Source organism: Coregonus lavaretus (genome assembly GCF_964263955.1).
Source record: "Coregonus lavaretus genome assembly, chromosome: 30".
Lineage (NCBI taxonomy): Eukaryota > Metazoa > Chordata > Actinopteri > Salmoniformes > Salmonidae > Coregonus > Coregonus lavaretus.
This window is the reverse complement of record NC_140017.1, coordinates 27,280,045-27,306,106: the sequence shown is the minus strand read 5'-3', so window position 1 is coordinate 27,306,106 and position 26,062 is coordinate 27,280,045. Positions and strand designations below refer to the sequence as shown.

At 47.7% G+C, this 26,062-nt stretch overlaps 1 protein-coding gene across 1 annotated transcript; it reads right to left on the bottom strand.

Moving 5' to 3' along the window:
- Positions 1 to 21,647: 21,647 nt before the first annotated feature.
- On the bottom strand, positions 21,648 to 25,620 carry LOC311105552 (C5a anaphylatoxin chemotactic receptor 1). The gene is made up of 2 exons (XM_084147728.1): positions 25,573 to 25,620; positions 21,648 to 23,479 (listed from the first exon to the last, which is right to left on the bottom strand). Exon 2 carries the CDS (start codon positions 23,465 to 23,467, stop codon positions 22,415 to 22,417), a length of 1,053 nt encoding a protein of 350 aa, XP_084003854.1. The 5' UTR covers positions 23,468 to 23,479; positions 25,573 to 25,620; the 3' UTR covers positions 21,648 to 22,414.
- Between the last annotated feature and the right edge of the window lie 442 nt (positions 25,621 to 26,062).

The following is a 26,062-nucleotide window of genomic DNA, read 5'->3' as shown; positions in this document are numbered from 1 at the left end:
GTACGCACTACCCTCTGTAGTGCCTTACAGTTATGTTGTTCCACTGTCTATAATGACATCACAACATAGTAACGAATTTGACATCAAATCAAATTTTATTTGTCACATACACTTGTTTAGCAGATGTTATTGCGGGTGTAGCGAAATGCTTGTGCTTCTAGCACCGACAGTGCAGCAATATCTAAAAAGTAATATCTAACAATTTCACAACATATACCCAAAACACACAAATCTAGTAAGGAATGGAATTTAAAAGAATATATACATATATGGACAAGCAATGACAGAGCGGCATGGACTAAGATACAGTAGAATATTACAGAATACAGTATATACATATGAGATGAGTAGTGCAAGATATGTAAACATTATTAAAGTGACTAGTGTTCCATTTCTTAAAGTGGCCAGTGATTTCAATAGGCAGCAGCAGCCTCTAATGTGCTAGTGATGGCTATTTAACAGTCTGATGGCCTTGAGATATAAGCTGTTTTTCATTCTCTCGGTCCCAGCTTTGATGCACCTGTACTGACCTCGACTTCTGGATGATAGCGGGGTGAACAGGCAGTGGCTTGGGTGGTTGATGTCCTTGATGATCTTTTTGGCCTTCCTGTGACTTCGGGTGCTGTAGGTGTCTTGGAGGGCGGGTAGTTTGCCCCCGGGAATGATTTTGGCAGACCGCACCACCCTCTGGAGAGCCCTGCGGTTGCGGGCGGTGCAGTTGCCGTACCAGGCAGTGAAACAGCCCGACAGGATGCTCTCAATTGTGCATCTATAAAAGTTTGTGAGGGTTTTAGGTGCCAAGACAAATTTCTTCAGCCTCCTGAGGTTGAAGAGGCTCTGTTGCGCCTTCTTCCCCACACTGTCTGCGTGGGTGGACCATTTCAGTTTGTCAGTGATGTGTACGCTAAGGAACTTGTAGCTTTCCATCTTCTCCACTGCGGTCCCGTCGATGTGGATAGGGGGGTGCACCCTCTGCTGTTTCCTGAAGTCCACGATCATCTCCTTTGTTTTGTTGACGTTGAGTGAAAGGTTATTTTCCTGGCACCACACTCCCAGAGCCCTCACCTCCTCCCTTTAGGCGGTCTCGTCATTGTTGGTAATCAAGCCTACTACTGTTGTGTCATCTGCAAACTTGATGATTGAGTTGGAGGTGTGCCTGGCCATGCAGTCATGGGTGAACAGGGAGTACAGGAGGGGGCTGAGCACACACCCTTGTGGGGCCCCAGTGTTGAGGATCAGCGAAGTGGAGATGTTGTTTCCTACCTTCACCACCTGGGGGCGGCCCGACAGGAAGTCCAGGACCCAGTTGCACAGGGCGGGGTTCAGACCTAGGGCCTCGAGCTTAATGATGACCTTGGAGGGTCCTCTGTAGCTCAATTGGTAGAGCATGGCGCTTGTAACGCCAGGGTAGTGGGTTCGATCCCCGGGACCACCCATACGTAAGAATGTATGCACACATGACTGTAAGTCGCTTTGGATAAAAGCATCTGCTAAATGGCATATTATTATTATTATTATTACTATGGTGTTGAATGCTGAGCTATAGTCAATGAACAGCATTCTTACATAGGTATTCCTCATATCCAGATGGGATAGGGCAGTGTGATGGCGATTGCATCGTCTGTGGATCTATTGGGGCGGTAAGCAAATTGAAGTGGGTCTAGGGTGACAGGTAAGGTAGAGGTGATATGATCCTTGACTAGTCTCTCAAAGCACTTCATGATGACAGAGGTGAGTGCTACTGGGCAATAGTCATTTAGTTCAGTTACCTTTGCTTTCTTGGTTACAGGAACAATGGTGGCCATCTTGAAGCATGTGAGAACAGCAGACTGGGAAAGGGAGAGATTGAATATGTCCGTAAATATGTCCAGTATGAAAAATGTATGCACTCACTAACTGTAAGTCGCTCTGGATAAGAGCATCTGCTAAATGTAAATGTAAATGTAAAAACACCAGCCAGCTAGTCTGCGCATGCTCTGAGGACGCGGCTAGGGATGCCGTCTGGGCCGGCAGCCTTGCGGGGGTTAACATGCTTAAATGTCTTACTCACGTCGGCCACTGAGAAGGAGAGGCCACAGTCCTTGGTAGTGGACCTCGTCGGTGGCACTGTGTTATCCTCAAAGCGGGCGAAGAAGGTGTTTAGCTTGTCTGGAAGCGAGACGTCGGTGTCGGCGACGTGGCTGGTTTTCCTTTTGTAGTCCGTGATTGTCTGTAGACCCTGCCACATACGTCTCATGTCTGAGCCATTGAATTGCGACTCCACTTTGTCTCTATACTGATGTTCGCAGCGACGCCGTTTTTCAAACAAAGTCAACACCGCAGCCATTGCTAGCTAGCCAAAACTACCAGCTAGCAGTACTGTACCAACTAAATACAATATCATTTTAGCCAGCTACATTCGTTCGCAGCGATACTGTTTTTTCAAACAAAGTCAACACCACAGCCATTGCTAGCTAGCCAACACTACCAACTAGCAGTACTGTAGCAACTAAATACAATATCATTTTAGTCAATGAGAATTTTGCAACGCAAAGCTTCACTTTCTGAACATTCGAGATGTGTAGTCCACTTGTGTAGCTAGCATGACTGACTTTGTGCTAGCTAGCCAACGTTTAATTATTTATACGTTATGAAAGGAACAAGACACGGACACGAATGATCTGTTTAGTGTGTTAACACACTATTGGTAGTTTGTTGTAACCAAGTATTTGTGCTAAACCGTGTGTTATTGGATGCTAGCATGCTAGTTAGCTATGGTGTCATATGATACGGTGCCCTGGGCAGTTTTCACGGAAGAATACTGTACCAAGTTAGCTAGCTGAATAAAATAAGTTAGAGTCTATTCCTAGAAACATTGAACCGCTGTAGTTTACAACAATTATAATTTCTAAAGTGGAAGTTGGGAGAGTTATATTTGAGTGTTTCAGTGAAAGGTAAGTGAGGGAGGCCCCGCTCTCTCGCTTCCCCAGATGTTTAGTTAATTTTATTCCGATCTCTGTTGCATTATTGTAGCCTTTTCTGTAGCCTGTCAACTATGTGTCTGTCTCTCCCTGTTCTCTCCTCTCTGCACAGGCCATACAAACGCTTCACACCGCGTGTCTGCTGCCACTCTAATCTGGTGGTCCCTGCGTGCACGACCCACGTGGAGTTCCAGGTCTCCGGCAGCCTCTGGAACTGCCATTCTGCGGCCAACAAGGCAGAGTTCATCTCAGCCTATGCTACCCTCCAGTCCCTCGACTTCTTGGCGCTGACGGAAACATGGATTACCACAGAAAACACTGCTACTCCTACTGCTCTTTCCTCGTCTGATCATGTGTTCTCGCATACCCCGAGAGCATCTGGTCAGCGCGGCGGTGGCACAGGAATCTTCATCTCTCCCAAGTGGACATTCTCTCTTTTCCCCCTGACCCATCTGTCTATCTCCTCATTTGAATTCCATGCTGTCACAGTCACTAGCCCATTGAAGCTTAACATCCTTATCATTAATAGCCCTCCAGGTTCCCTTGTAGAGTTCATCAATGAGCTTGACGCCTTGATAAGTTCCTTTCCTGAGGATGGCTCACCCCTCACAGTTCTGGGTGACGTTAACCTCCCTACGTATGCCTTTGACTCATTTCTCTCTGTCTCCTTCTTTCCACTCCTTTCCTCTTTTGACCTCACCCTCTCACCGTCCCCCCCTACTCACACGCTTGACCTCATCTATACTAGATGCTGTTCTTCTATTAATCTCACTGCAACTCCCCTCCATGTCTCCGACCACTACTTTGTATCCTTTTCTCTCTCGCTCTCCTCCAACACTACTCACTCTGCCCCTACTCAGATAGTAATGCGCCGTCGCAACCTTCGCTCTCTCTCTCCCGCTACTCTCTCCTCTTCCATCCTATCATCTCTTCCCTCTGCTAAATCCTTCTCCCTCCGATCTCCCGATTCTGCCTCCTCAACCCTCCTCTCCTCCCTTTCTGCATCTTTTGACTCTGTATGTCCCCTATCCTCCCGGCCGGCTCGGTCATCCCCTCCTGCTCCGTGGCTTGACGACTCATTGCGAGCTCACAGAACAGGGCTCCGGGCAGCCGAGCGGAAATGGAGGAAAACTCGACTCCCTGCGGACCTGTCATCTTTTCACTCCCTCCTGTCTACTTTTTCTTCCTCTGTTTCTGCTGCTAAAGCCACTTTCTACCACTCTAAATTTCAAGCCTCTGCCTCTAACCCTAGGAAGCTCTTTGCCACCTTCTCCTCCCTGCTGAATCCTTCTCCTCCTCCCTCTCCCTCCTCCCTCTCTGTGGATGACTTCGTCAATCATTTTGAAAAGAAGGTTAACGACATCCGATCCTCATTTATTAAGTCAAATGACACAGCTGGTCCTGCTCACACTGCCCTACCCTATGCTTTGACTTCTTTCTCCCCTCTCTCTCCAGATGAAATCTTGCGACTTGTGACGGCCGGCCAACCAACAACCTGCCCGCTTGACCCTATCCCCTCCTCTCTTCTCCAGACCATTTCCGGAGACCTTCTACGCCAGGGGTGTCAAATGTCCGGCCCGCGGGCCGGATCAGGCCCGCAAACGGGTTTAATCCGGCCCGCGAGATGATTGAAAAAAATTAATACAAATAAATAAATAAATAAATAAAAAATTTTTTTTTTTTTTTTTGTAAAGTATAAAAATGCACTGCAATTTTTCAATAAAATAAACTGCTGTTCCAATTGCGTCCACTGGATGGCGCTATAGCAATTGTGTTAAGCAAGCAAACTGTTTATACCGGGGCAGAGCAAGTAGGTCAAGCACGTGCAGCCAATGAGCTACTTTGTTTTGCCCGCGATATTTATTACGGCTTCTACTTTTAACATTATGTGCTTTGGCACCCTCATTGCCCCAATATGTCTCTGTCAAAAAAGAGAAAAGTGGACGCAGAGTGCAGAGTGTTCCAAGAAAAATGGTCATCCTATTTATTCACGGAATTGAATGAGAAAGCTGTATGTTTGGTGTGTTCAGAGCATGTTGCAGTGCTGAAAGAATATAACCTTCGTCGCCACTATGTGAGTCTTCATGCCGACAAATATGACAACTTTCAAGGACAGCGGAGATGAGAGAAGGTGAATGAACTGTTGGCGGGTCTGAAGAAACAGCAGTCTGTGTTTACTCACAGCCGAGACATCAGTGACGCTGCAGTGAAAGCTAGCTACCTCATTGCTAATGAAATCGCAGTGGCTTCAAAACCATTTAGTGAGGGTGAATTTGTAAAAACATGCATGATGAAGGCAGCGGAGATTGTGTGCCCTGAAAAGCGGCAGGCTTTTGCAAATATCAGCCTGACAAGAAATACAGTTGCAGACAGGATTTCCGATCTTTCAGTGGATTTGGACAGCCAGTTGAAGCAAAAAGTAAAGTCATTTATTGCGTTTTCGGTTGCAATTGATGAAAGCATGGACATTACAGATGTTGCACAACTGGCCATTTTCATCCGCGGAGTTGATGACACATTGACCGTCACCGAGGAGTTTGTGGAGTTGGTGCCGATGACAGATACAACGACAGCAGCTGATATTTTTACCGCACTCGTCGGCGCGCTGGACAGGGTCGGAGTGGACTGGTCCCACGCTGTCAGCCTGGCTACAGATGGTGCGCCCTCAATGATCGGGAAAAAAGCAGGCGTTGTGACAAAGTTCAGAGAGAAAGTGCAATCTGCAAATGGAGGACGTGATTTTTTGACTTTTCACTGTATTTTGCACCAGGAGGCTTTGTGTTGCAAGTCATTAAAGATGGATAACGTCATGAAGGTGGTCATCCAAACTGTTAATTTCATCCGATCCAGAAGCCTGAATCACCGTCAGTTTGACAGCCTTCTCAGAGAGTAAGACCACATCTATGGCCTGCCATACCACACTGAGGTAAGATGGTTAAGCCGAGGTGCTGTGCTGAGGCGTTTCTTTGATTTACGAGAAGAAATTGAACAGTTCATGGAAGAAAAGGGCAAACCAGTGTTAGAAATTCATTCCGCAGAATGGATGCAGGACCTTGCATTTATGGTGGATGTTACAGAGCACCTGAATAACTTGAACAAACAGCTGCAAGGGCGCAACAAAGTTGTCACGCAGTATTATGACAGCATACGTTCTTTCAAGTTGAAGCTGTCATTGTGGGAGACGCAACTTGCCGGTGGTGATGCAGCTCACTTCCCCTGTCTGAAAAATGTGTGCGCGACCCAACATGTGGCAGACATGAAGCGGTTCAAAGATAAAATAACGGGACTGTTACGGGAGTTTGAGCAACGCTTTCAGATTTATGTTTATATGTTTTTATGTTGATGTGCTATTGTTTTTAATTGATTTTATTTTATTTGTATATTTAACCTATTCTTGACTTTGTGGTTCTTGCACTTGTTTGGGGAACAGGATTTCATTATTTTTATCTACATTTCTGCCTGAGAAATGACACCCTGATATAGTTCTGTAATCTGTGATATACTTCTGTGAATCACTGAGGCATTGTGTGTTTGTGTGTTCTTTGTCCTCAGAACTTTCAAATAACTTGAGGTGTTTTATGATTAATAGTGATGTTGTGCTTTTGGACACTGTCCTCAGGCTCCAGCTTTATGTTTATATGTTTTTATGTTGATGTGCTATTGTTTTTAATTGTTTTTATTTTATTTGTATATTTAACCTATTCTTGACTCTGTGGTTCTTGCACTTGTTTGGGGAACAGGATTTCATTATTTTTATCTACATTTCTGCCTGAGAAATGACACCCTGATATAGTTCTGTGATATACTTCTGTGAATCACTGAGGCATTGTGTGTTTGTGTGTTCTTTGTCCTCAGAACTTTCAAATAACTTGAGGTGTTTTATGATTAATAGTGATGTTGTGCTTTTGGACACTGTCCTCAGGCTCCAGCTTTATGTTTATATGTTTTTATGTTGATGTGCTATTGTTTTTAATTGATTTTATTTTATTTGTATATTTAACCTATTCTTGACTCTGTGGTTCTTGCACTTGTTTGGGGAACAGGATTTCATTATTTTTATCTACATTTCTGCCTGAGAAATGACACCCTGATATAGTTCTGTGATCTGTGAAACAGTTCTGTTAATCACTGAGGCATTGTGTGTTTGTGTGTTCTTTTTCTTTAGAATTTTCAAATAAACTTGACGTGTTTTATGATTAATAGTGATGTTGTGCTTGTACTATTTTGGACACACTGTCCTCAGGCTCCAGCTTTATGTTGTATGTTGATCGTATTAAAACAAAGAAAACAATCTGAAGTTGTTGTTTTTAAGTTATACATACCATGATTTTTCCGGTCCGGCCCACTTGGGAATAGATTTTCCTCCATGTGGCCCCTGAGCTAAAATGAGTTTGACACCCCTGATCTAAACCATTGTACCAGAGTGAGGGAACTGATGATTAAGAGACTTTCAAGAGATTCCAGACCACCGAGAGATTCCAGACCACCGAGAGATTCCAGACCTCCAAGACGCACCAGATATCCTTATCATTGATTTCTCTACACTTGACTAGTTCCCGGAGAATAAGGGGAATGGAGTACTGATAATAATAAAGAGCAGAAGAACAAGACATAGAAGGGATATAGACAGGATTAGAATGTATATTCTTGCACAGGCAGGAACCATAACTAAAATGCAGGAAGGGATCACTATTAAAATACAAGGGTTAAAATATTATTGGTGTGTGAGGAACCAGCACAAAGAGAATGGGGAAGTCACATGGGGTAGTGTGACCTTAAGATAATGAAATGAAAGAAAGAGACAGGTGAATCATAGACATAAGGAGAACAGTCCAAAACTTAGATAAACAATTTGATGTAGTATTTGGTGTTAGATTTCCAGGGGGAAGTGTTATTGGAGTAGTTATTCCTTGGGAAAGTGCACTAAACCCTGTACATGTTAGAGCTATACCACATACAGAAGAAAGGGAATTGAAGGAGCCGTTAAACAATGATTGATATAGATGAGTACAATATATTATATTACAATTAAATAAAGAAAATAGTCTAATATGCACCACATCTCCATTTAAAGAATTAACAGTAGTTCAAAATCTTCACAGTTACTAGGACTGTGTTATGATTCAACTACAACTTTTGTCATATAAGGAACTCGGAAAGACCATATTGGCCAGCAGAATGTTTGTAATATTTAGGAAATCCTAAATGTAAACAATTTTATGATCAACCAGGATGAGGAGAGAAGTGTAAGCAATTATTAGAATAGGAACAAGGAAAGGGTGTCACGATCGTCTGAGGAAGCGGACCAATACGCAGCGCGTTGAGTGAACATGATGACTTTATTTAATCAAGCAACCACGAAAACAAATAAACGAATGACGATAGTGAAGTCCACAGTGACAAATGACTGTACATGGAACAAAAACCCACAACCCCAAGGTGAAAACACACAGTATAAATATGGCTCCCAATCAGAGATAACGAGCCGACAGCTGACACTCGTTACCTCCGATTGGGAGTCATTGACCAAACATAGAAAACAACAACCTAGACACCCAACATAGAACATAAACACATAGACTGCACACACCCTGGCTCAACAATAATGAGTCCCAGAACCAGGGTGTGACAGTACCCCCCCCCTAAAGGCGCGGACTGCGACCGCGCCTCAAAACCCCCAAACAGGGGAGGGCTGGGCGGGCATACCTCCTCGGTGGCGGTTCTGGCTCCGGCCTAGACCACCACCCCACCATAGTCACTACCCGCTTACGTAGCCTCCTCCAAATGACCACCCTCCACCTTAACCCCACTCGATTAAGGGCCCGCACCGGACTAAGGGGCAGCACCAGGCTAAGGGGCAGCACCGGACTAAGGGACAGCACCGGACTAAGGGGCAGCACCGGACTAAGGGGCAGCACCGGACTAAAGAGCAGCACCGGACTGAATGGCAAATCCTGGCTGGCTGAAGGCTCTGGCTGATCCTGTCTGGCGGAAGGCTCTGGCTGATCCTGTCTGGCGGAAGGCTCTAGCGGCTCCTGTCTGGCAGACGGCTCTGAAGGCTCATGGCCGACGGGCGGCTTATGCAGCGCTTGGCAGACGGACAGTTCAGACGGCGTTGGGCAGACAGGCAGTTCAGGCCCCGTTGGGCAGACGGCAGACTCTGGCCGTCTGAGGCGCACTATAGGCCTGGTGCGTGGTGCCGGAACTGGTGGTCCCGTGCTGAGGACACGCATCTCAGGGCTAGTGCGGGGAGAAGGAACAGGCCGGACCGGGCTGGCGACGCGCACCGTCAGTTTGGTGCGAGTGGCAGGAACAGGCCGGGTCGGGCTGGCGACGCGCACCGTAGACTTGGTGCGGGTGGCAGGAACAGGCCGGACCGGGCTGGCGACGCGCACCGTCAGTTTGGTGCGAGTGGCAGGAACAGGCCGGGTCGGGCTGGCGACGCGCACCGTAGACTTGGTGCGGGTGGCAGGAACAGGCCGGGTCGGGCTGGCGACGCGCACCGTAGACTTGGTGCGGGTGGCAGGAACAGGCCGGACCGGGCTGGCGACGCGCACCGTCAGTTTGGTGCGAGTGGCAGGAACAGGCCGGGTCGGGCTGGCGACGCGCACCGTAGACTTGGTGCGGGTGGCAGGAACAGGCCGGGTCGGGCTGGCGACGCGCACCGTAGACTTGGTGCGGGTGGCAGGAACAGGCCGGACCGGGCTGGCGACGCGCACCGTAGGTTTGGTGCGAGTGGCAGGAACAGGCCGGGTCGGGCTGGCGACGTACACCGTAGGTTTAGTACGTGGAGCAGGAACTGGCCGGGCTGGGCTGGCGACGCACACCGTAGGTTCTGTGCGTGGAGCAGGAACAGGCCGGGCTGGGCTGGCAACGCACACCGTAGGCCTTGTGCGAGAGGCAGGAACAGGTCGGACCGGGCTGGAGACGCGCACCGTCCCTTTGGTGCGAGGGGCCGTACCAGGCCGGACCGTACTGGGGACACACACCACTGGCTCTACCCCGGGAACTGGAACGGGCCGGACCGGACTGGATACACACCTCAGTCTCTCACGCCGTGCCTCTACATCTCCTTTCCCTCCTTTAACCAGTAGCCCCCGTAACCTGGTGGCCTCTTGAATTCGCCCCTTCTCTGCCTCCGTTAGCCCCGTCGTCCAAGCCATGTGCCCCCCCCAAAAAACTTTTTGGGGTTGCCTCTCGTCCTTCCAACGATGATGGCCCTGCTGACGCCATTGCTCCTCTCTCGCCAGGGCCTTGATCTTCCCCCAAGGTCCCTTGCCCCCGAGCATGTCCTCCCAGGACCACGATTTGCCCACCTGGGCCATCGCCAGCCTCTCGATCTCTTTACCAGGCGCTTCCTCCCATGTCCAGCCGTCTTGCTCCTGGACACGCTGCTTGGTCCTTCTATGGTGGGTTTTTCTGTCCACGGTCGTCTGAGGAAGCGGACCAATACGCAGCGCGTTGAGTGAACATGATGACTTTATTTAATCAAGCAACCACGAAAACAAATAAACGAATGACGATAGTGAAGTCCACAGTGACAAATGACTGTACATGGAACAAAAACCCACAACCCCAAGGTGAAAACACACAGTATAAATATGGCTCCCAATCAGAGATAACGAGCCGACAGCTGACACTCGTTACCTCCGATTGGGAGTCATTGACCAAACATAGAAAACAACAACCTAGACACCCAACATAGAACATAAACACATAGACTGCACACACCCTGGCTCAACAATAATGAGTCCCAGAACCAGGGTGTGACAAAGGGAAACACCAGAGTAATGTCAAATAGAGTATGAACAAAAATATAGGAATGTTACAATAAAACAATTGGGTTATATAATTTGGGAGAATTCAAGGGAGAATGTGAAACTAGGGGGTGTTTAAACAGATAGCCTTTGGAATACAGGGACCCCTCAAAGGAAAATCTATCAGGCATTAGATAGAAATGGGTATAAGAATGAGTGATGAAACATAATGATTTGTCATGTAGACAATGTTAATAGGGACGTTTTGGATTGGAAATTAACTCAACTGAACTGTTATGATCTGTCCTTTCCTGAGGTTACTACGGATGGTGTCGTAATGCATAAGCAGAAATAATTCGGTCCAGAACGGTGTAAACCTCAATAAAAACCAAAAACCCTCTACCCGGCTGAAGAGGAACAACAAAGGCATTTACATTTACATTTACGTCATTTAGCAGACGCTCTTATCCAGAGCGACTTACAAATAGGTGCATTCACCTTATAGCCAGTGGGATAACCACTTGACAATGTTTTTTTTTTTTTTGGGGGGGGGGGGGGGGGGGGGTTGGAGTAAAGGGGGGGGGGTGGGGGTAGAAGGATTACTTTATCCTATCCCAGGTATTCCTTAAAGAGGTGGGGTTTCAAATGTCTCCAGAAGGTGGTGAGTGACTCCGCTGTCCTGGCGTCGTGAGGGAGCTTGTTCCACCATTGGGGTGCCAGAGCAGCGAACAGTTTTGACTGGGCTGAGCGGGAACTATGCTTCCGCAGAGGTAGGGGAGCCAGCAGGCCAGAGGTGGATGAACGCAGTGCCCTCGTTTGGGTGTAGGGACTGATCAGAGCCTGAAGGTACGGAGGTGCCATTCCCCTCACAGCTCCATAGGCAAGCACCATGGTCTTGTAGCAGATGCGAGCTTCAACTGGAAGCCAGTGGAGTGTGCGGAGGAGTGGGGTGACGTGAGAGAACTTGGGAAGGTTGAACACCAGACGGGCTGCGGCATTCTGGATGAGTTGTAGGGGTTTAATGGCACAGGCAGGGAGCCCAGCCAACAGCGAGTTGCAGTAATCCAGACGGGAGATGACAAGTGCCTGGATTAGGACCTGTGCCGCTTCCTGTGTAAGGCAGGGTCGTACTCTCCGAATGTTGTAGAGCATGAACCTACAGGATCGGGTCACCGCCTTGATGTTAGCGGAGCACGACAGGGTGTTGTCCAGGGTCACGCCAAGGCTCTTCGCACTCTGGGAGGAGGACACAACGGAGTTGTCAACCGTGATGGCGAGATCATGGAACGGGCAGTCCTTCCCCGGGAGGAAGAGCAGCTCCGTCTTGCCGAGGTTCAGCTTGAGGTGGTGATCCGTCATCCATACTGATATGTCTGCCAGACATGCAGAGATGCGATTCGCCACCTGGTTATCAGAAGGGGGAAAGGAGAAGATTAGTTGTGTGTCGTCAGCGTAGCAATGATAGGAGAGGCCATGTGAGGATATGACAGTGCCAAGTGACTTGGTGTATAGCGAGAATAGGAGAGGGCCTAGAACTGAGCCCTGGGGGACACCAGTGGTGAGAGCACGTGGTGCGGAGACAGCTTCTCGCCACGCCACTTGGTAGGAGCGACCGGTCAGGTAGGACGCAATCCAAGAGTGAGCCGCGCCGGAGATGCCCAGCTCGGAGAGGGTGGAGAAGAGGATCTGATGGTTCACAGTATCAAAGGCAGCAGACAGGTCTAGAAGGACAAGAGCAGAGGAGAGAGAGTTAGCTTTAGCAGTGAGGAGAGCCTCCGTGACACAGAGAAGAGCAGTCTCAGTTGAATGACCAGTCTTGAAACCTGACTGGTTAGATCAAGAAGGTCATTCTGAGAGAGATAGCAAGAGAGTTGGCTAAAGACGGCACGCTCAATAGTTTTGGAGAGAAAAGAAAGAATGGATACTGGTCTGTAGTTGTTGACATCAGAGGGATCGAGTGTTGGTTTTTTGAGAAGGGGTGCAACTCTCGCTCTCTTGAAGACGGAAGGGACATAGCCAGCGGTCAAGGATGAGTTGATCAGCGAGGTGAGGTAAGGGAGAATGGCATTGAAGATGTTCCTGTCTGACACCACTTCTGCCAGGAGACCTGAATCCAGCATCAAATGAAAGCAATCAATTGCCTTCTCTTTTGTGCCTTTTCTCTCAAGAAAGTGACAGGAGTCCATGTGGAGTGAGCAGGAGGAGAGAGGTCTATGCAAATGCAACGTTCTTCGTAGTTTGGGTATACTGGTTTGCAAATGAACAAAACAGAATGATGGTGGAGGTGGGGAGGCTCAGGTGTGAAATTGGAATTGGGGCATTGCCATGGGCAATCCAAGATGAACTATGAAGCTATCTGAAGAACATAATGAAGACGCCAGAAGATTGAGTGCTGGTAGAGGAAGGGAGTGTTAGTTGAGGTAGTATGTTGATTAAGGAGGTATTATACACTGCTAAATGTATAGTAATTTAGACTAGGAATGCATTAAGATACAACTGATCTGTTGTAATTCTCGTTATGAGGAAGTAATGCTAGAATTATGATAATATAAATATACATTCCTCCAGTGTCAATATGTGCCAATGTGAGAGTTTTAACTTTGAATGATGGAACCAAGGTGACTAATTAAGAATTGTCATTCTAAAGTTGTTTTGGGTAATTCATTTAATTATGATTATAAATTATAAGTGGACTAATTGATCTGAATAAGTTATTAATATTAATGCCTAGTGATGTTGACATTGCAATTAATGGATTAGATATTGTTATTGATTATTTTGATTGTTATAATACTTGTGATATGGGTGAAAAAAGATTATGTAAGCTAAAGATGTTGACACCATTCTTAACATGTCCTAGATATTATTGTCAAGATAAAGTTGCATATGTTGATGTGTTAGGATACTAATACATATATGAGAAAATGCTACAATTAAACAGAAGTGGGGAGCAATGTTTACAAAGATGGCAATCATGATAGGCATAGCACTTGTAGTAATGGGAATGTTTTTTTGCTGTATACTACCTCTGTTAAAATCATTTGTTGATCCAAACCACAGTAAAACAAATAACTGTACAGATCATTGTTACTAGTTCAGCCAAAGAAATAGACCCAGTTCAGGGAGCTCCAGGACAGTATGTAAATTAATATGGGAAATTTTGTAAACGTTAAGGGGGGACCAATGGATTGTCCATTTGGGAATTCTGAATATTTGTATGGAGTTGTTCCTGGGGGTGGATGGGCTTGCCATGGTTACAAAGCCCAATAGAACAATTTGGAGGTTAATTTAGAGGAAAGCCTTCTAGACTTGTAATCAATACCTGACTGGGCTCTGGGTCCTCATCAGGATGGGTCAAGTAATGAGGAAGATATATTGGTGTCAAGGCGTGCTGAAGGTGGGTGTGGTGTATGAATCATGCGCAGGACGCAGAGGCTCAGTCCAAAGGCTTTAGTGCAATATATATCAAAGACGGAAGCACAATAAGCCCGAAGGCGAATACACGGCGCACACAGGCGACAAAACAAACGGCGCACAAACATGTGCAACATAACCTCTCCAAAACACTGGAGGGAAAAAGTAGCTCCAAACACGAAACAGAAGCGCAATCACACACAACGACAAGCACACACAACGAGAACTAAATAGGACACTAACGAGGACTAACAAGACACAGGTGTACAACATCCAGACAAAACCAAACGAACATGAAACATAGATCGGTGGCAGCTAGTACTCCGGGGACGACGACCGCCGAAGCCTGCCCGAACCAGGAGGAGGAGCAGCCTCGGCCGAAACCGTGACAGTACCCCCCCCTTGACGCGCGGCTCCAGCCGTGCGCCGACCCCGGCCTCGGGGACGACCAGGAGGACGCGGAGCAGGGCGCGCGGGATGGTCCCGGTGGAACTCCGACAGGAGAGATGGGTCTAGGATGTCCCTCCGCGGCACCCAGCACCACTCCTCCGGGCCGTCCCCTCCCACTCCACGAGATACTGGAGACCCCCCATCCGGCGTCTAGAGTCCAAGATGGACCGAACGGTGTACGCCGGAGCCCCCTCGATGTCCAGTGGGGGCGGAGGAGTCTCCCCTATCTCATTGTCCTGGAGTGGACCAGCTACCACCGGCCTGAGAAGAGACACATGGAACGAGGGGTTAATATTCTTATACTCAACAGGTAGATGTAACCTATAACACACCTCGTTCAATCTTCTCAGGACTTTAAAGGGCCCCACAAACCGCCGACCCAGCTTCCGGCAGGGCAGGCGGAGGGGTAGGTTCCTGGTAGAGAGCCAGACTCGATCTCCGGGTGCGTACACCGGCCCCTCACTGCGGTGGAGATCGGCGCTCGCCTTGTGACGAAGGACGGCCCGCTGCAGGTGGACGTGGGCAGCGTTCCACGTCTCTTCCGAGCGCCTCATCCAATCATCCACCGCAGGGGCCTCGATCTGGCTCTGCTGCCAAGGTGCCAGAACCGGCTGGTAACCTAACACACATTGGAAGGGGGTTAGGTTAGTAGAGGAGTGGCGGAGAGAGTTCTGGGCCATCTTGGCCCAGGGAATGTACCTTGCCCACTCCTCCGGCCGGTCCTGGCAATACGACCTCAGAAACCTACCCACATCCTGGTTGACACGTTCTACCTGCCCGTTACTCTCCGGGTGGTACCCTGAGGTAAGGCTAACCGAGACCCCCAAACGCTCCATGAACGCTCTCCAAACACAAGAGGTAAACTGGGGGCCTCGATCAGACACTATATCCTCGGGTACCCCGTAATGCCGGAAGACATGGGTAAATAGGGCCTCAGCGGTCTGTAGGGCAGTAGGAAGACCCGACATAGGGAGAAGACGACAGGCCTTAGAGAACCGATCCACAACGACCAGGATGGTGGTATTCCCCTGAGAGAGGGGAAGGTCTGTCACAAAATCCACCGAGAGGTGGGACCATGGTCGTTGTGGAACGGGCAGGGGTTGTAACTTACCCCTGGGCAGATGTCGGGGCGCCTTACACTGGGCACACACCGAGCAGGAGGAGACATAAACCCTCACATCCCTAGCCAAAGTGGGCCACCAGTATTTAGTGCTAAGGCAATGCACCGTCCGGCCGATACCCGGATGTCCAGAGGAGGGTGACGTGTGAGCCCAGTAAATGAGTCGATCCCGAATCTCGAGCGGAACGTACTTCCGACCCTCAGGACACTGTGGAGGGCTGGGGTCGGTACGCAACGCTCGCTCGATCTCGGCATCGACTTCCCACACCACCGGAGCCACAAGGCAAGACTCCGGTAGTATGGGAGTGGGCTCAACGGACCTCTCCTCCGTGTCATACCGCCGGGACAGCGCATGTGCCTTACCATTCTGGGACCCAGGGATGTACGTGATTTTAAATACGAACCTGGTGAGAAACATACTCCATCGAGCCTGGCGAGGGTTCAGTCTCCTCGCTGCCCGGATGTACTCCAGGTTCCGATGGTCAGTCAAAATGAGGAAAGGGTGTTGAGCCCCCTCAAGCCAATGCCTCCACACCTTAAGGGCTTGAACTACAGCTAACAGCTCCCTGTCCCCAACGTCATAGTTACGCTCCGCCGGGCTGAGCTTCTTTGAGTAAAAAGCACAGGGGCGGAGTTTAGGTGGCGTGCCGGACCGTTGAGAGAGAACGGCCCCTATACCAGCCTCAGACGCGTCTACCTCGACCTGAAAGGGTAATGCGGGATCCGGATGCGCCAGCACCGGAGCCGACGTAAACAGGTCCTTCAGTCTCCTAAAGGCCCTGTCCGCATCGGCTGACCACTGCAGGCGCACCGGACCCCCCTTCAGAAGGGACGTGATGGGAGCTGCCACCTGTCCAAAACCCCGGATAAACCTCCGGTAGTAATTCGCAAAGCCCAAAAACTGCTGCACCTCTTTTACAGTAGTTGGGGTTTGCCAATTACGCACAGCGGACACACGATCCACCTCCATTCTCACCCCTGACGCGGACAACCAATAACCCAAAAAGGAGACCGACTCCTGGAAAAACAGACATTTCTCTGCCTTGACATATAGGTCGTGCTCCAACAGCCTCCTCAATACACGACGCACCAGAGTTATATGCTCGGCTCGGGTAGACGAGTACACCAGAATGTCATCAATGTACACGACCACCCCTTGTCCCTGCATTTCCCGGAAAATGTCATCTACGAAGGATTGGAAGACTGATGGAGCATTCATCAACCCATATGGCATGACGAGATATTCGAAATGACCTGACGTGGTACTAAACGCTGTCTTCCATTCGTCACCCTCCCTAATGCGCACCAAGTTATACGCGCTCCTGAGATCCAGTTTTGTGAAAAACCGCGCTCCATGCAATGACTCCGTCATGGTCGCAATCAGAGGGAGTGGATAACTGTATTTCACAGTAATCTGATTGAGACCACGGTAATCAATGCACGGGCGCAACCCTCCATCTTTCTTTTTCACAAAAAAGAAGCTCGAGGAGGCGGGAGAAGTGGAGGGCCGAATGTATCCCTGTCTCAAAGATTCGGCTATGTAAGTCTCCATAGCTTTTCTCTCCTCTTGAGACAAAGGATACACATGGCTCCGTGGGAGCGCTGCTCCTGCCTGGAGATCAATCGCGCAATCCCCCTGTCTATGAGGAGGCAACTGCGTCGCCCTAGTTTTGCTAAACACGAGAGCTAAATCCCCATATTCAGGCGGAATGTGCAGTGCGGGCACTTGGTTTGGACTTTCCACCGAAGTCGCCCCCACGGAAACACCCAGACATCGCCCCTCGCACTGAGCAGACCACCCATCGAGAGCCCTCTGTTGCCACGAAATAGCAGGGTTATGGGTGCTTAACCAGGGAATCCCCAGCACCACTGGGTACGCAGGAGAGTCGATCAGATACAGCTGTATAGTCTCCTCATGACCCCCCTGCGCACACATCCGAAGTGGCGCTGTGATCTCCCTGATCAACCCCGACCCCAACGGGCGGCTATCTAAGGCATGAACGGGAAAAGGTTTGTCAACAGGTAGGAGAGGGATCCCTAACTCAAAACAAAACTTTCGATCAACAAAATTCCCAGCTGCGCCTGAATCTACTAGCGCCTTATGCTGGGAATGAGGTGCAACCTGTGGAAAACAAACAGGTATACAAAAGTGTGCAACAGAAAGCTCTGGGTAAGTGGGACGTCTACTCACCTGGGAGGCCCCCCCAGTGCGTGGCCTGTTGTCTTCTCCCCCGGAGAACCCTCCCCAGCACCTGGCCGCAGTGTGCCCTCCACGACCGCACTTGGTGCAGGAGACAGGCCCCTTCGGGCTCCTCCTCCTCCGTTCTCTAGCGCCGGCACCCCCGAGCTCCATAGGGCTCGGCTCGGAGGTGCCAGAGGGCGGAATGGACGGACTCCCCTCGGGACGTCCACGGGTGGCCAGCAGGGTGTCCAGATGGATGGACATATCGACCAACTGGTCGAAGGTAAGATGGGTATCCCTGCAGGCCAACTCACGTTGAACGTCCTCTCATAGGCTACATCGAAAATGGTCAATGAGAGCCCGTTCATTCCACCCTGCATCCGCCGCTAGAGTCCGGTACTCTAGAGCGAACACCTGAGCGCTCCTCCTCCCCTGTCTCAAATGAACTAGACGCTCCCCCCCCCCGCTTTGCCCTCAGGTGGATGGTCGAACACGGCCTTGAAGCGGCGGGAGAACTCGGCGTAGGTGATGGTGTTGGCGTCCATTTTCCTCCACTCGGCGTTAGCCCACTCCAACGCCTTGCCCGTGAGACAGGAGATGAGGGCGGAAATGCTCTCGTATCCCGAGGGCACCGGGTGTACAGTGGCCAGGTAGAGCTCCACCTGCAGGAGGAACCCCTGACACCCGGCAGCTGTTCCGTCATACGCCCTCGGGAGCGAGAGCCGAATCCCCCTGGGTTCCGAACCTGGGACTGGTGGACCGACCGATGGGGTGGGCAGGGTAGGTGGACGTGTGGGTACCCTGCTGGCCTCCCATCGGTGCAAGGTGTTGATTACCTCCTGTAGAGCGGTCTCCAGTTGTCTTATCTGGCCCTCTTGCCCACGGAGATGCTCCTCGAGCGACACAGGCGTCACTGCCGATCCTGCTGATTCCATTACGGTGTGTGATTCTGTCAAGGCGTGCTGAAGGTGGGTGTGGTGTATGAATCATGCGCAGGACGCAGAGGCTCAGTCCAAAGGCTTTAGTGCAATATATATCAAAGACGGAAGCACAATAAGCCCGAAGGCGAATACACGGCGCACACAGGCGACAAAACAAACGGCGCACAAACATGTGCAACATAACCTCTCCAAAACACTGGAGGGAAAAAGTAGCTCCAAACACGAAACAGAAGCGCAATCACACACAACGACAAGCACACACAACGAGAACTAAATAGGACACTAACGAGGACTAACAAGACACAGGTGTACAACATCCAGACAAAACCAAACGAACATGAAACATAGATCGGTGGCAGCTAGTACTCCGGGGACGACGACCGCCGAAGCCTGCCCGAACCAGGAGGAGGAGCAGCCTCGGCCGAAACCGTGACAATTGGTTTAAATATATGCACGTAAAATGTAACCACAAATGGCAAGGTTAGGAATAAGTAAATGCACATGCTTATATTCATTTTTACAATTAATCTTTGTGTTGTTGGGACATTGTTGGAATGTCCCAAAGGGGGGATTATATGGTATTATTTTATGTATCATTAAGGCAAATGTAGGGAGAGGTCAAAGGTAAAATATAATAAACATGACTATGTTTAAATGAATGTATGTGCTCTGTCACAGGGGCTCTCAAACTGTGGCCCATTGGCTTATTATGGACACATTGTATGCATTACCTTAGTTCTTTTTTAAGAAGGGGCCTAGGCCACGCAGCCAATAGAATGATAGAATGAGAGGCTTCATATAGAAAAAAGCATTCATGACCTTTTGGAGTGGACATTGTGTGACAGCTGGACATTGGAAAAGAAGGGTGGTGCAGAACTAAAATAAGTTAGGAATTTGCCATAAGTGGGTAACTGAATATGCCATGGAAGTATGTTTGTGCATTTGTGTGTGTGTATAAAAGGAGCTCTAAGCCAAGAGACAGCCGTTCCATGGAACTGCTCGGCTTTCGTTATTAGATAATAAAAGTCTAATTTGTGGATTCACAGGCTCCAGTTTCTTGAGAGATATGTTTGAGTTGACTACTTTCGAGTCATATATATTTCTACGACACCTGTTGGTGGAATTCACATTTCTCCCCCTTCACCAACAGGCTGTGTTCCCGGAGGCGGAGTAGGACTGCTCGGACGTCCCTGATGTGCTCCTCGAACGTAGCCGAGTAGATCAGGATATCGTTGATGTACACCACCACCTGTCTACTCAGCATGTCTCAGAAAACGTCATTGACGAAGGACTGGAACACGGAAGGTGCGTTGGCGAGGCCGTAGGGCATGACGCAGTATTCATAGTGGCCTGAGGTAGTGCTAAATGCAGTCTTCCACTCGTCTCCTTCCCGGATTCGAATCAGGTTGTAGGTACTCCTGAGGTCCAACTTGGTAAAGTACCGGGCCCCTCGCAGCTGCTCGATGGCCAACGGAACCAGAGGGAGGGGGTACCGGGACTTGGTAGTGACTGCGTTCAGCCCCCAGTAGTTCAGCCCCCTCAGTCCTCCGTCTTTTTTGGCCACGAAGAAGAAGCTGGCGGAAGGCTCCTGTTGTAGCCGAGGAGACGCTTACCCCATCCTTTCCCTCCATGGTATGATCGAACACCGCCCTGAACGAAGCGAGGAAGGTGGAGTAGGGAAGCGCCGCGGCCTCACCTCCTTCCCAGACTGCCGTGGCCCAACCTAGTGCCTTTCCCTTCAGTAGCAAAATCACCAGCGCTATCCTGGCTTGGTCCGATGGAGATGCCCCACGCTGACGCGCCAGATACAGTGAGACCTGTAGCAGGAAGCCTCTACATTTCGTTGTTTTCCCGTCATAGCGCGGGGTCCCTCAGACGTTGGTGATAGCATGGGAGGAGGGTGACTGGGTGCACTCGCCGCTCCCTGAGGTGGAACCGGAGCGATGGTCTGTTTATGCAGCGTTTGGAGCACTTCTTGCATGGTGGCGTTCAGCTGGGCAATCTGAATAATTATAATTAGTCATTTAGCAGACGCTCTTGTCCAGAGCGACTTACATGAGCAATTAGGGTTAAGTGCCTTGCTCAAGGGCACAGACAGATTTTTCACCTAGTCGGCTCGGGGATCAGAACCAGTGACCTTTCGGTTTCTGGCACAACACTCTTAACCACTAAGCTACCTGCCGCCCCCAAGGGTTAGACAAAAGGTTACTACTCTCTGTTTATTATCTATTATCTATGCATAGTCACTTTACCCCTACCTACATGTACATATTACCTAAATTAACTCGACTAACCTGTACCCCCGCACATTGACTCGGTACCGGTACCACCTGTATATAGCCTTGTTATTATTATTTTATTGTTGCTCTTTTATTTTTTACTTTAGATTATTTAGTAAATATTTTTCTTAACTCCTATTTTTCTTAAAACTGCATTGTTGGTTAAGGGCTTGTAAGTAAGCATTTCACGGTAAGGTCTACACCTGTTGTATTCGGCGCATGTGACAAATAAAATGTGATTTGATTTGATTGAGAGTATGGTAGAAAATTCTAAGCCTAACCCTAACACTTTCTTTATGAACCCCCTCATCTTTAGGCAAGCACAGAGCACAGAGATTGTGAATGATAAACTATTTCAAAGTGGCACTCCAGTGAACTGTATTTCTAGGGAATGCAGGGGTGTTTTATTGAGAAAGTTGCACTGTTGATTATCACAGATGATATCTGAAAGAGAGAGCTTAACACAGTAATGTTAGGGCGGAAGAAGACATGGATGTGGGATGCTGGGATAATAAGACACCATAAAAGCATTTTAAAGAGCAACTTGGTTTCATAAAGCCTTTTATTTCAACACAAATACATGTCTTTTTTTATTTTATTTTATTTTTAACACATTTCATGTTCTGGTGTGCTCATTAACAGTTGTTGTTATTACCTGAGGGCTGAAACATTACATATTTGTCAAAATGACATATCTATGAAAATGAACTAAAATCTAAACTAAGGCCTAGATTCAATCAGATCAAGCGTAAACAAACACCCACATATCTGATATTTTGGAGGTGTAAATACGTTGGAGCTATCAAATCGGTGAACAGCTGCTCTTGATCATTATCACGAAGCTACACGGTTAAGTTGAAAATCATTCAACAAAATAATTAGGATTTCTATCAGCCTAATCGAGGTGTAGATTACATCTCATATTCCAGTGTTAGAACTTGTAAACAAGGCTGCATGGGATTTCTCTTAATGCGACTACATGCAGCCAATGGCAATGTCCGCTTTAGGTATAATGCCAGGAGCCGCTTGTGGATTTGACAGCTCTAACATAGCTCCACCTCCAACACCGCCAAAAATACCGCTATGGGGATGTCGGCTAAAGCGGATCTGATTGAATAGAGCCTTTAAATACAGAAAAAGCCAAATGTAATTGCACAAGTGTGATTGCTGGCGGAAACATATTGCAGAGAGGGCAGAAGTTCCTGTTCTGTTGCACAACACTGGATTCAAATCACATCTCTGAGCACTTTTAAATGTCACAAAACACTCTGACTCAACAGGTTCTCATGGTTGACACACACACAGAGAACTTTACATAATATTCTCCTGGGTTCTTTCTGATGTGTTCTTGGACATGCTCTGTCTGGGTACCGGCTCCTCAGTGGCAAAATTGAACATACTGCGCAGGGAGCGATTGATACTCTGCTTAAAGCCTCGTCCCAGACACACATAGAGCAGAGGGTTGAGGCAGCTGTTACAGTAGGCCAGACAGAGGGCCAGGGTGTGGGCCAGCTGTACGTTGGCGCTGTGTGATGAGTGCCGGGGGGTCAATAGAACCAGGAAGTCCAGCATGTGCAGTGGAACCCAGCACAGGAAGAAGCTCAGCGACACAGCAACAATGACCCTCAAGGTGCGTCTGGTGCGCACCTCACTCACCCTCCCAGACCCCACCTCAGACCCCTGCCTGGCCCTGCTATACACAACCCAATGACACACCACGATGGTGACGAATGGCAGCACGAAACCCACCAGGAAGCGTAGTGTGATTATAGCCCAGCTGCTAACTATAGTGTAAGATCCCAGGCACTCTGACTTACTGGTGCTTAACTGGACCTCCTTCACGTTGACAAACTGGGGGATGCTGCCCAGCAGGGCCAGGAGCCACAACCCGACACATACCCAGGTGGCCTTGTGAGGCCTCCTCCAGTTCTGGCACCACACGGGACGGCTGACCAGCAGCCAGCGGTCCAGGCTGATGAGTACCAGCAGCAGCACGCTACAGTACATGACCATGTAGATGAGGCCCTTGAGCAGCTTGCAGGCCACAGGGCCAAAGGGCCAGTGCTGGTCCATGGCCAAGGGCACCATGTGGAGGGGCAGGGACAGGCAGCACAGTAGATCAGCTAGGGCCAGGTTGAGGAACCACAGAGAGGTGACGGAGCGCGGCATGCGGAAGCCAATCACCCACACCACCAGAGCGTTGCCCGGGACCCCCAGCAGGAAGACCAAGCCATAGAACACCAGGGCGGACAGGTGACGGGGCCCCAGCACAGGATCAAGGTCCTCAAGCATGACAAATTCACAGTCAGTGATGTTCAGGAGGCTCATCTCCTCATCAGTGAACATCGAGCACAAATCATCCATGCTTGGAGGTGACTGTTGAGTGGAAGGGAAAGACAGTAATATGATTTTATATTTTACATTTGAGTCATTTAGCAGACGCTCTTATCCAGAGACTTACAGTTAGTGAGTGCATACATTTTTCATACTGGCCCCCCGTGGGAAACGAACCCACAACCCTGGAGTTGCAAGCTTTTTAAAATATATATTTTCATAGGATTTACGTTAACTCCGTCAGACACCTTAAAAGGCTTTTAATGTTTAAATGTATTGTCCAACAAGTGTTTAATGGCCAAAATGTGGGGTTAAATGCATGTCAAAAAAAGATAAGGGGTTTAATACATATAGGAAAGACACTTCAGAACAAACTTCCTTTTGATATTTTTTGGGACTATCTGTTGTTCCGTGTAGTGAATATGTTATCAATACATTTGTATGGGCTGATAGCACAAAGGCCCAAAAATATGTTTCATCAAATATTTTTTAAATATATTTTTGTATACTTCAAGGGGTCTTAAAATACAAAATCAAATAGCTAAATGATCTTTAAACAATAGTCTAAGCATACAGTGCCTTCAGAAAGTATTCAGAACCCTTCCCTTTTTCCACATTTTGTTATTACAGCCTAATTCTTAAATGGATTAAATAAATAAAAATTGTCATCAATCTACACTAAATACCCCATAATGACAAGCGAAAACCGGTTTTTAGAAATCTGTGCAAATGTATACGAAATAAAAAACTGAAATACCTTATTTACATAAGTATTCAGACCCTTTGATATGAGACTCGAAATTGAGCTCAGGTGCATCCTGTTTCCAATAGGCATCCTTGAGATGTTTCTACAACAAGATTATCTGGTCTGATGAAACCAAGATTGAACTCTTTGGCCTGAATGCCAAGCGTCACGTCTGGAGGAAACCTGGCACCATCCCTACGGTGTAGCATGGTGGTGGCAGCATCATGCTGTGGGGATATTTTTGTTCAGTGTATAAGGGAGATGGAGTTGACATATTATGTTGGTGACCATGGTGATTTCAATATTGTTTGTTAAATTCTATCAAAAGTAGAGCACTTTACAGGCCATGAGTTGTCTTGTTGCACTACATGTAATGAGGACATGAAGGGTATTATGGTGTAGCTGACCCTGCTCATTCCTGATTAATTTAGGATTTCAGACTAATCTGACAGAGGTGACCAAGGGCTCTGTTCAATCTGTCTCGTTGAAGCGTAACTGATTGCGCGCTAGAAATCTTAAGGTAATTTCCTTAAAATGCAGCGTTTACTGTGAATGCAGTCTCCACTAAAGCGGGAACATTGACTTTAAATTTAAATCACATTGTAACACGGAACTTCTGCAATACGTATTGAATTGAGCCCCAAATCTCCGGACACATTTGTTAGGAATCACAGTTTTGAGAGAAATATTATTTAAAAGTCAGAGAGGGCTATTGCAAGAAATTACATAAGATCCCTTTTCAGTTCATATTAATTATTGCTCGTTTTTAGGAGAGTTTGGAATTGGGATCCGTTGCTCCAGATAAGAGCATTTCCGGGCATAGAGCCCACATGGAAATGAATAATATTGAAAATATTTTGAGATTGCCTAAAGCAAATCTTTCCCCTTTAAAAATTTCACTAAAATGTCATTTTTAAGCTCAAATAATGCAACAAAATCCTTATTTTCTTTCAACTAAAAATTTTTCGTTTCACTGCCAGACAAGGATTGTCCTGACTTTCAAGAATCCCTGAATTTAGAATGGTATAATTATATTTTTACCATTACATACTGTTGACTTGCTAGCTGCTATTGTTTTTTCACACAAAGTGTTTTAAATATTCAAGCCATATCCATATCAAGACCAAAGTAAATAACCATAGGATATTAAAATGTCATTAATGCTGGAATGGCTTAGTTGTGATAACAGGGTTAAACAGGATTTGAAATTGAGGAATAACACAAACACACTTTATAAAGTGATACAAGACCAGTCAGCATTTTACATAACAATATGAAATTTAAAAGTAATCATTCAAGTGCAAAATACCTCTAAAATGAAATAATTTCAATCACATAATCAATCACCAAACACTGTAAAGTTAAGGTTACAATTAAGATTGTACTTTACCTTAGATTTCAGACTTATGGCTCGGCCTTCCTCTTGTTGATGACACGCCACACAACCAGAAAAAATAGGAACTGTTCTTCTTTAGCACAATTTCTGTCGACAGACCCCCCGCCCAATCATGACCTCACCTCCTTATGATCAGGAATTGTAAAAATGTCAACACATTGGGGTAGATAACAGCGCATTTGGAAAGTATTCAGACCCCTTCACTTTTTCCACATTTTGTTATGTTACAGCCTTATTCTAAATTTGATTAAATAAAAAATTTTCCTTGTCAATCTACACACAATACCCCATAATGACAAAGTGAAAACAGGTTTTTACCAAACAGAAATACCTTATTTACATAAGTATTTAGACCCTTTGCTATGAGACTCGAAATTGAGCTCAGGTGCATCCTCTTTCCATTGAGCATCCTTGAGATGTTTCTACAACTTGATTAGAGTCCACCTGTGGTATATTCAATTGATTGGACATGATTTGGAAAGGC